Source organism: Pygocentrus nattereri, chromosome 3 (genome assembly GCF_015220715.1).
Source record: "Pygocentrus nattereri isolate fPygNat1 chromosome 3, fPygNat1.pri, whole genome shotgun sequence".
Classification (NCBI taxonomy): Eukaryota; Metazoa; Chordata; class Actinopteri; order Characiformes; family Serrasalmidae; genus Pygocentrus; species Pygocentrus nattereri.
This window is the reverse complement of record NC_051213.1, coordinates 40,827,461-40,840,099: the sequence shown is the minus strand read 5'-3', so window position 1 is coordinate 40,840,099 and position 12,639 is coordinate 40,827,461. Positions and strand designations below refer to the sequence as shown.

General features: G+C 40.2%; 1 protein-coding gene across 2 annotated transcripts; it reads left to right on the top strand.

Annotated features, from left to right (window-relative positions):
* Positions 1 to 4,522: 4,522 nt before the first annotated feature.
* On the top strand, positions 4,523 to 10,370 carry adnp2a (ADNP homeobox 2a). 2 transcript variants are annotated; one of them, XM_017715989.2, is made up of 4 exons: positions 4,523 to 4,783; positions 6,295 to 6,409; positions 6,513 to 6,605; positions 7,004 to 10,370. In XM_017715989.2, the coding sequence occupies exons 2-4, from the start codon at positions 6,302 to 6,304 to the stop codon at positions 9,566 to 9,568; spliced, it is 2,766 nt and encodes a 921-aa protein (XP_017571478.1). In that variant the 5' UTR covers positions 4,523 to 4,783; positions 6,295 to 6,301; the 3' UTR covers positions 9,569 to 10,370. The 2 variants fall into 2 exon arrangements, with proteins under 2 accessions (XP_017571478.1, XP_017571479.1); XM_017715990.2 differs by lacking the exons at positions 4,523 to 4,783; positions 6,295 to 6,409 and having other exon boundaries at positions 6,513 to 6,604; positions 7,002 to 10,370.
* The last annotated feature ends 2,269 nt before the right edge of the window (positions 10,371 to 12,639 follow it).

The window sequence follows — 12,639 nt, the reverse complement described above, 5'->3', positions numbered from 1 at the left end:
CTGATTACTATCAGCACCACTGGAAAGAAATCCAATTTGGTACATTTCTCTACAGCGCCATTGAAAAAAAAAATCTATGCAGTTCCCATTTATAGACATAATTTTAAAGTGTGGCTCCACAATAAGGTTATTATTATGGTCATTGTGACGACTTGGGTCTACTGTTAGCCACAGTAACGCAAGTATGTGATATTATAGCTGTGTTAGAGCATTTAAAGCTCATATCGCCTTTCAGCAGATGACCTGCTACTTCTGGTTTAGCCAACTTTGAAGTTTCACTCAGCTTTGAAACAAACAGCTTTACATTAGGGTGGGGTTTTCCATCCTGGCTTTAGACTGCATAGTACTTGTCCTCATCTGACAGCAAGCTGATTAGCTGATGAGTTGAATCAGGCTTGTTGGAAGAGGAACAACACTAAAAGCACAGGGTGATGGTATTCCAGGATCAGGATTTAAAGCCACTGCACGCTGCAGTTTGAGAGGCATGTTTCCAAATCTGACTGGATGGCAGTGAAAACTTGGCACTGAAATTGAATAGAACTGTGTTGTTTCTACCACCAGTCAGTCTCAGGAGGCAGCTGCTCTGAAGATACAGTTAAAAAGGACAGGAAGTGTTGTCAGATGGGTGGCCTCATTGTTTAGAACAGTTCATTTAATGAGTTTAAAGACTGAAGTGCACTTTCATCTTTGGCAGACAATATATTTTTATATGTTTAAACTTTTTATGCAAAAACTGACAGAATACTAAAAAGAGTACTACATACAAAGTAGTACTAAACAGTACTAAATAAGAAAAACTACAATAATAAAAAAATATGCAATACTAAATACTACCACCAGTACCACTAAGTACTAGTGCGCTGTCGCCTCACAGCTAGGAGGGCCTGGGTTCAATTCCCCGGCCGGGCGACCAGGGTCCTCTCTGTGTGGAGTTTGCGTGTCTGCGTGGGTTTCCTCCGGGTTTTCCGGTTTCCTCCCACTGTCCAAAGACATGCAGTCAGGCCAATTGGACATGTTACATTGCCCCTAAGTGTGAATGTGTGAGTGTCTGTCTGTCCTGCGATGGACTGGCGACCTGTCCAGGATGTATCCTGCCTTCCACCCGAAGACTGGATAGGCTCCAGCACCTCCCGTGACCCTGACAGTGGCTTAGAAAATGGATGGATAATTAACCTAGACAAAAACAGATAGGGTATCATTTTTTAAATTAGGAAATCAACCCTAAATTTGAATATTTGAGCTCTAAACACATTCAGACCGAAGCTTGATGGTGTATTTTGTTAGTCCAAGTCCAACAAAACAACTTTTTACTGGTCAAATCGCAGTTTTCCAATACCCTCCAAGACCATTAGTGATGTTGGATGGTAATAAAATGTGGCAGTAGTTTTGTAGATGTATTAGGTCTAACACCAGTCTGGAGGCAGCTGCTCTGAGCATACAGTTCAAAAGAACAGGAAGCGTTATTGATTGTGGCACCATTGTTTAGAACCAGTGACTATGAAAAAACAGTGGACAGTGTAACGTCTCTAAACAGTGAAGTAACCACAGTTGAAATGTCCCTGTTGGCTGGCTGCAGTATGAAGTGTAGCTCCGCTCATCCCCATGTGTTTCAAAGACAAAATAGCCAATTTTCCATGCCATTTTTCTCCTCTAAACTGTCTTTCCATCTACAATGTCTAATTAAAACACTTAGTTTTCGCTGCCGATATTGGCACATTTTTTATTATCCCCAAAAATTAGTTTTTAAAACATTATTCTACTATATACGATATAATACTATCGTAAGAATACGTAGTTACACAGTTGTGTTTAAGTGATTTACATCTTGGTTAACATAAAAGATGGTGTCTTTCTACCAGAAAATTTATAGAAAGGAGAATTACCACTCTGTAATATTTAGTATTTTCCTCAAACATTAGAGGGAGCTCCCGAGCGAGTCCAAAATGAATAGGTTAAGATGGAGCGTTTCAGAAAAATCATAGATTATAAATGCTTAAACATTATTTCCTGGACACTGAGTAACATAAAGCACTTTAACACTGCTATTATAGAGCTTTTAAACTTGAGCTTGTAAACTCAAGCTCAAGAAAAAACTGCACTCCCTAGCAGTAACGTTAGCCCAAAACCTGTTTGTTGTGGATAAAAGGAAGTATATAGGTGAGTTTTCTTTGTTTCTTTTAGTGAAATACATTCTTCTACTTCCAAAAATTGAAAGAAAGTTCTGGGCAAGTGATTAGAAACTATTTTAACTTTTCGTTTTTAGCTGTTGAGCTCCATTTTCTTCCATTCTTTGAGCACTGCCATTTATTTTTGGCATAAAGGTGGAAATTGGCCAGGCTCCTAATAAACTGGCTCTGTTTTTACATTGTGACATGTTTATGATTAAAAAATCAGTGGTGTGGATGCCAGAATCAATCATAAAGAAGGGCTAACCAAGGACCAACTTAAGTTTCGTCTGTAGACAATTTGGCATGCAGGCTAATCTTACTAGTAAGTTGCCAGCATATGTAATGTTAACCTAGTGTTAGCTAGAAAAACGTGTCCCATTATTTGTCACTGATACTACAAAGTGCCTGAATATGGCATTAAGTTAAAAAACTCACACGAACTGCGCTTTTACTGTTGATACATTACACTCACCAGACAAACTGGATATCCAGGGAAAAAGTCATTTGCTTTTGCTGCTTTCAGTTTGCACTGCTCCATTGCTACTGTTGTAAGTTCAGTGAAGGCAGTATGCAATGCGCTTGACCTTGGTGGTGGGTGTTGTACCTGACTTTGACTCTTGTCTCTACTGTGCAAACTTGAAAACCCAATTTTAAAACTTTGCAATGGAATTCTGGCTTCATTCCTATAGAATGGAAGGGCATGTAGCTATTGTCCATGATTTCTACAGTCATCGTTCAGAAGAGTTCCAATCTGGCAGTTTCAAAGCTTTAGTATAACTTTCATACTATTACTTTTAAGCAAAATATACCAAATATACCAAAAACAGCCATGTAAATTGACCTAAAGGAATAATAATTTAGCAGAAATTCAAGTTGTACATGATTTTTTCACCTGCCCTGAAAGCAGCTGATCAAATCATGTTTTGTGTCAAAATTTTGCTTCTTTAGTTTAGAACTGGAGCTATGGTGCTAACATTGCTAACATACACTGAAAGTCAATAGTCATCCCAACCATTTCTGTAAACTCTGTAAACCCATCACCACATGCACAGAATTTTTGCACTGTAACTTTACTGAACGTGGTTTGTTGCCAAAAGCCACAGTGTGTATGTGTCTGAATTAGCAGGAAAGCTATGGTAATATTCCAGACTACTTGTAGATTTCTTCGTTCTGTTTTTGCCAAATGGAACGCCTCATTTTCGAAGGTCGCTGTTATTTGATATGCAACTCTTAACTCTCTTACAATAAGCAAACCTTATGTATTGCTGTGCTAATGCTGCGTACTTGCCTATCTTCGTCTTACACCACGCCCCTGAGCTACATCCTAACAATGTTTTAACCTAGAATACAGACAGCAGGACATTATGCAGATGATGATGTAGGTCCAGTCATATCTCTGTCCATGCAATTTTAGAAATGTGTTTGTGGCTGTGGTTTAGGTGACTATTTACTTCCAGTGTTTGTTAGCACTATTAGCCTAGCAATTCTGGTTCTAAACTAAAAAAACAACTTTGACACCAAACCTGTCTTGGCTGATCACCTGCATTTAGGGTAAGTGGAAAATCCTAATAACTTTGATTTTTCACCAAAGTATTTCCTTTAATTTAACCCATTAGGACAGAAACTGTTGGTGTTATTAGTGGTCATCACATTTTCATCAAGTCAGTGCTTTGAACAAAATATCATAAACACTTAACAATACTGTTCCCATATTCTCAACCCCCAGTGGGGGCTCCTCACCACTGAAATCCCAATTTGACCCCTTCGTGGATTTCATTATCTCACCCCAGCTCCCTGCTAAAAAAAACTACAGAAACCATTGAAGGTTTAAATGGTTCTCAATGGAGTCCCATAGTTACTAATGGTACTTTGTATTCCCGATGGGTCAATATCACAGCGTAAAGGATTCTAATGGTTAAGCAGGTGTTCCAAGTGATGGTTTTCTAATGGGATCTGAAGGTGTCCTACAAAAAAACAAGTGATCTCTAATGGTAACCGTTAAGGCAATTCCCATTAGGAAGCAAAACCATCAGGTTTTAATCCTGATGGTCTTTTTTTTAACAGGGCTGTATCTAGTGCTCTCTGAGACAAGACCAGCAGACCTACAGACCTCAGTCTATCAGTGTAGATTTCACACAGTAATTAATCCAATTATCTCTTGAAGTGACCCCCCTGTTCTGACCACAGGTGTGGCCTTGTGGATCACAGGTGAGGCAATCCACGAGCTCATGGCCAACACCGAGGTATCGACGATACACGACATTTTCAACATCACCAAGCCCCGCCCACCGACCCCTCATTGGCGGATTCTCACAGTAAAACATGCAAATCACATACGTCACTTCCCTTCTTCCTGTCCGCCATGTTTTCCAGTAGGAGTCTGGCGATGTTTCGCTGAGGCGCAGACAAAAGAGCGTGAAATATTTCACCTCTCGGAACTCTCGGGCATCCCATACGGAAGCTGAGCGAGGAGGGGGAAAGCAGCGGAGCGCCAAGGCTCGGCTTTGTGCTGGAGATGCGGCTTCGCTGCTTCACACTGCGCGCCTTCCAGTGACGCCGGAAGAAAACAGAGGAGGGAGCCGCTTCTGAGCGCCTTCTGCCCCGGACCGCTAAAGGTATCGCTAGTACGCCCTTTCAAAAGCCCCAGCGCACGAAAATAAATGGCTAAGTTTGCCTGGCTGTCGTGGCGCGGTCGCTCTCCAACACACACGTCCAGAAATCTCAGTTCTTCTCCGCTGTCGGCTCGCAGTTGTCAAAGCAGGCAGCGAGTTCAGATTGGCGCCTACCGGGCCATTCCTTATTATAACCATGTTATAGCTGCTGTACGAACAGATATAACGTATAGAACTTTTAATGAGCCGTCGATGGCTGTACCAGCTGTATAATGTGCTAACAGCACCGGGATATTGTACCATAACAAGCCTTTGAGAAAAGACAAGAAACGATTGTGGCTTTTTTTGTATAGACATAATGTATAATGTCATGTAGGCTGATGGAAATGGGTTCAGTGAAAGGGACACATTTTCCAAGTTTGACATGATTTTTGGTTCTAGACTTGAGACTTATTTTGGAATAATTAAATGTTCAAAAACGTCTCTTTCTGATTCCATATTACACAGTTCTCATTCCATATTACACAGGTAGGATGAAGCATAAAGTTGTCCATTAAAACATTTTCAGTAAACACACATACATGAGTAACTCAAGAAAGAAAGCCCTGTCATTTGAACAGGAGTGGTTGCCTGGCATAAGCCCCTCCCCCACTCCCTCCCACTGTTCTCTGATAGGCTGCCTAGCTTTGTTCCCTGACAGTGGTTTCCATGAAAGATGGCATATGAGAGAATGGCTAGAGACTGTGGGGTGTATCCCAGACTAGACATATTAAAACTTGCAAAGGCCACTAGGACCACCAAGACAGGGGATCTTGGACAGCGTAATAGAAACGTGATTATTGTATATACATTATAATTAACAAGCATGTTTTAGTACCAAAAAGCAGTTAAAAGTTGCTTTGAAAATGAACATATTTATTAAATCTTTACATTATTAAGAACATGACCATGGTGGGACCATGGCTGGTCAGCCCTGGCATCATCTGTTTTAGGTTATGTTTTCATACTGTTCAGCTACTATAGTGATAGCATCACATATAGTGATTGTGTAACACCAGCTTATTCAACAGCTTGTTTTTACTTTGGAGATTAATAAGTAGACTGTGACGCCAAGCAGACCAGCCTAGCTGCGGGGACCACCATGGTCACTACACACCATAGTGGTACCTACAGTTTGACAAGCTGCAACAAAATCTGATTTGTCTGAGGAGTTCTGTGAATAACCATATAGGTATGTTAGAAGGGTAAATGGATGCCAAAAAAAAAAAAAAAACTCAGGTCAGCTGTACACTTGGGCAACAAGCTCTGCATCTTTGCCGCCAAAATGTGAAATGCCACGGCCAGGTTCACCAGCCAGTATGCTGTGTTTTCCCCGAGGCATATGTGGTAGTTAAAATTGATTACTGACTTGATTATTGTCTGTTTAAAACATTTATTGTTCCCATGTTTGATAAAATCTTGAAAATGTTGTTTCTGTGCTGATGTATAGAAGTTTGCTGTTTTGTACTTTGCAGGACTAAGATGTATCAAGTACCAGTGAAAGATGTGACAAAACTCAGAAGATCGAGAAAAAGAGTCAAAAGTATTCTGTGTGACATTGCGTTAGAAGACTGTCAAGACCTAGTAGAGGTAAGCACTTGGACACATGCATGTTTAATAGAGACTGTGTGTGATCTGTGTGAATAAATATTGAACTGGGCATCTGTGCTTATTTTTCCATTTTTATTAACAGAAATACAAGCCTTTTGATGCTGGTGATGCAAGTTTCAACAACACAGAATGGGTTGACTTCATAGATGGTAGTCTTGGCAAAAGGAGAAAAAAGGTAATGTGGTTTTATTCCAACAACAATTCATTGTGGTAGACTACAATGCAAACAACATTTAAAAGATGCATGTCATTAGTTTTACTTTCCAATAAAGACTAGCTGTCTGATTTATGAAATATTACTTCATATATAAATAGCCTACTTCCTTTGAAGTGTTGGAATCACTGGGATATTTTTAATTCACTGATTGAAATAAACATTACACAGAAGATTCAATTAATTTTAATAAGAAATGTAACAATCAACAGGAACCGATTCAGCTCTTCAGTGCATCATTGAATTGTGGGCATTTAGGGAATTGGTGTCATTTTCACGGTCTTTTTTTTTTTTGTTTTTCTGATTTTTTTTTTTTTTGTTTGTTTGTTTGTTTTTTTTTTTTTTTTTTTCCTCCCCAGTGGCGGTACCGCTCTGAGACACTATGCTGCAGCTTGTGTTGGTTTTCCACACGGTCCTTTTACACCTTCAGAAGTCATGTGCAGCGGTATCATGGGGAGGAGATGGATCTTGCCTGCCTCTCTGCCTGCCCCAAATGCACTTTCATCAGCCACCCTGAAGTCACAGAGCAGCACATCAAGTTTTTCCACAGTTTTCCTCCAAAAATCATATCTCCCCCATCCAACCCATTCATCCCATTCAGATCCATCTCCCCCACCCCCAGCCAGTCTGTTAGTCACCCGTTGCAGACTGTTACTGTTGCAGCCTCTGTCACAGCCTCTGTCACAGCCTCTGACACAGGTGAAGATAGGTATGTGTGTCTAAACTGTGGCTACCATGACTCTTTACTTTACGTGATGAAGAAACATGTTTTGATCAATCACCATGCTACGTTACTGAACCGTTACTTTGGCCACAAGTTCGAAAATGCAAAGAAGGCTCTCGGTTCAAACAAGAAAGCCTTCATAACGGCTCCAAAGTATTATTGCAAGGAGTGTAAATTACCTGCAGAGACCATAGAGCATCTAATGTATCATATTTTGAGCTCGGAAAAGCATATTGATCTGCTTTGGCATATTATGCCTTTCATCCGGGAAAAAGTTCCGACGCAGAAATTTGGTGACCAGCACAAATTCCAGAACCTGGCTCCAAAAGCAATGCCACACCCACTTATGGTTGCAAGACCCAATTTCATACAGCAGACCCAGACAATGAAAGGAACTTTGGGGCCTAAATCTAATGGCACTATGCTTCTTGCAGGGCCAGCCAACACAACTGCTCTTCTGTGCCCTTCAGCGAGACCAATATTCTTATCTCCACCAAATCCAGCTTTAGTACCAGGCGCAAGTACCCTTCAGAGCACTCGGCAGCAGCAGTCGTCCACTGGGATCAGTCAGACTTTGAGCACTTTGGCTACTGCCCCAGTTGTTAACTCTTTAAATATGGTGGTTCCAAACATGTCTCAGGACTCTGCAAATCAGTTACCCATGACCATGGCAGTACCCAGCCTCCCGCAAGCCCAAGCAACACAGCAAATGCTCCTGCCGCCAGGGGTTCAAGTCAACCTCCCAGGGAAAATTGGCGTGCGTCCACCAATGCTAGTGACTCCGAGACTGCAGCTTAATCACCCTTCTCCCAGATCATCTGTCATGGCTTCTCAGTCGGTCAGGCTTATTCCCACAGGTAACAAAGTAAATGGAGTCCCAACTTACACTCTGGCACCTGTTGAAGTTGCTCCAGTCCGGCCAAACGCTGGTCAGTTTGTCGGCAGCACACCAGTAGTTTTGAGTCGAAATGGACCTCCAGCTGGCAGTCGCTCTGAGACCATTCCACCAAACACATCAGCCAAGGCAGCATCAAGCCAAAAGCAGCCCTTACGTAAACCAACCAAACCAAACGAGCTGGCCGTCCTTGCTCCGTTTCTCAAGATCCAGAGCAACCACACTGTCAAATGCCTAAGGTGCAACGTTTTGCTGACTGAGCAGTGGATTTTTCAACATTTGTTGCATGGCTTAAAGTGTCTGTTCTGTCCTTTGATGTTCTACTCCTTCAAGCAGATCATGGAACACACCAGTAAAGAACACAGCTTGAAAGTTAAGAAGAACCGAGATTACATCAAAGAGCAGTTCAAACTCAACTGTGACGATGAAGGCAACCTTGTGTTTGCCACTTTCAACTTGAACACAGATGTGCCCAAAGATCTACTGGATAACCGGGAGCTCAACCTTGTACTTATCACCAGCACTCAAGAAAAGATCTACGTAAAGATGTATCCACATTCTGCAAAGGCAGTCTATCCACCCACACAGAAAAACACACCCACCGACTGTCCATTCTGCCAGGTGAAGCTCCGAGGCGCAGAGGACTACGAGACTCATTTGAAGACAATGCATCACATTGTGCCCACCATTCACGCCATCCTAAAATCTCCTGCCTTCAAGTGCATCTACTGCTTCGGGGTGTATTCCGAAAAGTCGACGCCCAAGACCATTTCCATTCATGTACAGCGCTGTCGGTGTGCTCCCAAGAATGTCAAGGAAGCCGAGAGGCAGCTGAATCCAGATCCGACCGTCTACCTGAACGGCAATTTTCAGGATCCCGTCCAGCTGAAAGGGAATTCACAACTGCAGAGAGGCGAAAAAGAAACTGGCAAGCCAAAGATGGAGGCCACTCCAGAGAAAAACGGCAGGGGAAGTGCTGCGGCTGAAGCCTCAGTTAAGCTTGTGCTGGACCCAACAGGAATGGATATGCGATCTTTTGACGAGAGGAAAGAGTTCCTCACAAAGTACTTTCACCATAAGCCCTATCCCACAAGAATCGAGGCACAGACTCTTGCTAAACGTTTGTGGATGAACAAATCTGATGTACTCTTTCATTTTAGTGCCAGGCGTACCAGATGTGTGAAAGAGATCCAAAAGAAGACGACTTCGGTACTTCTTGGCTTCAACATGACCGAGGTGAATAAGGTGCAACATAAGCTTCTCATTCCAGAAGTTGCGCCGGTTAGTAAATCTCAAGACAATTAGTGAAGAGAGATCTGTTGTATTTTTCAAAGCATGTTCAAACTAGCTATAAACCATTCTCAAATGAATATTTAAGTGAAACAGCTTACATCGGGGTCAAGTTTGCTTGGCCCTAGTGCATTGACCATTTGTGTTCTCCATGCTCTTATACATCCAGTTGAAGTTAAAGAGACCTTAATAATTAGCTGGGCTAAATCACAGTAGGACAAATGTTAAACTGCAGGGACATGGACCCCTCAAACTGGAATTCAGCAGCCCTGATTTACATGTTGACAAAGTCAATGAGTCTCTGCGTTTGTGTCTTTGAGAGGATGCAAGGAATTACAGATAAGTCATTGTTTGGGTACCTTTTATGATGTTCCTTAAGCCAGTTTGTAAATAGTTTGCACCTCCTATGATGTTAAAGTAATTTTTTACATAGCTAGCTATTCCTTAAAAAAAACCTACTGTATGGATTCTTTTTGTACATTTTTATGTCAGTTGAATTTTTGGGGGGGACTTGTAGTATGCATTTTGGCAAGTCTGCAGTGAAATAGTTCTATATGAAAGAATATAAGTTTACTTTCAGTACCTTCAAGTCAAGTGTACGGAGCTGTATACTAATTGGCAAATTAGTTTGCATTTTAATACTGTTAATGGTCTATTAAAATCACACTTTGGGATTTTTTTTTTCCTATTTTGAATACGTATATGTAAAGGTTCTTGCAGTTGAACCTGGTATGAACCAGTCTTAGCTGGGATAAAGTGGGTGAGGCACAATTTCTTGGAATAATCAATGCTATTAAAGAGTGTATTGTAAACCTTACTTGATGTATTTTATTTAATGTGAAACAATATTTATCTACTAAAGTCGTTCACTTCAGTGTTTGTGACTTCAGTGTGACAAGTAATTACAGTTATCTTGCTAAACATTCTGTTGCAATTCATGTTTTATGCAATTAATGTGTTTATCTGTTAGAAATGGTAGCAAACTAATACCTAGTAACTGTCCATTAAAATCCAGAATCTACAGAGGAATAAAACAAATCTAGTCCGAAATATAACGTAAAACCTTATTGTGTAGCCTTAAATTAACACATGAAAAATTCAATATGCATAAATTTCCCCTTACCTGAAATGTAGTTGATTAGCAAGTTTGCTTGGGAGCTTGGTAGATTTTTTTTTTTTTTTTCTTGTAAGTTAAGTGCCTTAATTAAAACAGCATTTTGGCTCAGATTACTTGTGAGCATGCAAACGAAGATTTTCATCAGGTTGTTGAATAATTGATGAATCTGTAATCGGAATGCATTCAATCGGATTGGCAGACATCTTTGCATGTAAACATGTGAGCCAATAAGCATGCTTGTTCCAGAATTGTGAACGCTTACTGGCTGTCTATCTTACATTGTGTGCATGTTATAAGTATAGTATCATGCAGTATCATTCAGTGTCAGTCATAGAATCGGAATCAGTATGTCAATTTTTTAGATGTAGTCAAAACAAAAAGACATCAGGCAGTACATTGGTAACCATTTCATAAAATAGCTTTCTGTGTGGTAAATTTTATAAGTTTCTCTAGAACAGAACATTTCACAGCAAACCAATGACTGATAGCTTGTTTATATAAATAATAATAATAAAAATGATGTAGTTCCCCTTTTGTAGTTCTTAAGGGAAAAAAATTAAACTGGTATCAGTATTAGCAGATACCTAAGGTTTAATGAATGTTGTCTCATGTCATCTCTACTTGTACATATTCATTTTCTAAGTAAACTATAAAATAAAGAGTCCTAGCAGAAATGTCATTTCTCAAGAAACTTCAGATTTTCCAACCTCCACATTATTGCTAAAGTATTTGCTGGGCTTTCCTAAAGCATCTCAGTGTTAAAGGAATAGTTTGATGAAAATTTAGATTTACGCATTTTACCACTTACCCCATATGTAGTTGATCAGCTGAGACATATTTTTTTTTGTCCAAATGCTGTTTCTTTTGTTTGGAAGTGGAGCTGTGTGGCTAGCAAACACTAGAATAATCCAAAAACCCTAAACATTCCAAAAAAAATGAATCACCAAAGCTTTTCTTGACCCTTTTAAACTGCATCCAAGTCTTAAATAAACTTGCTGTTTCTTAAACCTCATCAACGGGTCTTTGGGACATTACACAAGACCTGGGGCCGTATTACAGAAACGTCTTAAGTCTGAAATCTTATCTGCTTAATCACCATGACAGCTTCAGTTAGGACTGAATTTAGAACATGCTATTACAGAACAACTTCAAATAAGAAAAGTTTTACAGAAACATCCTAACAAGACAGAATTTCCTAAATTCTACAACCCCAGAGGAGTCTTAACTTCTGTTTTAACTGGAATTTCTTTTGCTTTATGCAGTAACAGGCAGCATAGTTCACTATAATTGGCATAATGATTGGCATAATTATATTTATCTACACTAAAAAATTGCTTATGAGAGTTTTTCTCTAGCAGTATTTTAAAAGCCCCAGACACTACAGACACGATCTCCAGCACCCTTCTTATTGCCTTTGTTTGTTAATGTAGAGAAAACTCATCAGATAACATATTACAGTGATGGTGGTGAATAATGAGGAGACAGGGCTGAAAGTGTGACTGTTTATTAGGAGGAATAACGTTAGCATGGGCAGCTAAAGTGTTTAGGAAACCGAAACTGCCGAGCGGTGACACTGTGATTTTGTAACACAAATTTGTGAAAATTTGTATCTTGACCTGTCAGATCTTAAGATAAAATGATAGGTAATTTCTGTAATACGACTCCCTCCTATCTTATTGTCTTAGTTAAGATATGACAGGTCAAGCTTGCATTGCTGTTCTCCAATTTCAGCTTTCCAAACACTTTAGCCCACCGTGCTAACGTCATTCCTTCTAATGAATTGTGAGGTTGTGTCTGCAGTGTCTTTATTGGTTGTTTTTAAACAGTTTTAGTAAAAAAAAAAACACTCAAGCTGAGCAGTTTTCAGTGTAGATACACTATATTGCCAAGAGTATTCGCTTGCCTGCCCTCACATGCATATGAAATTGAGTGAGATCCCATTCTTAATCCATAGGGTTTAATATGATCT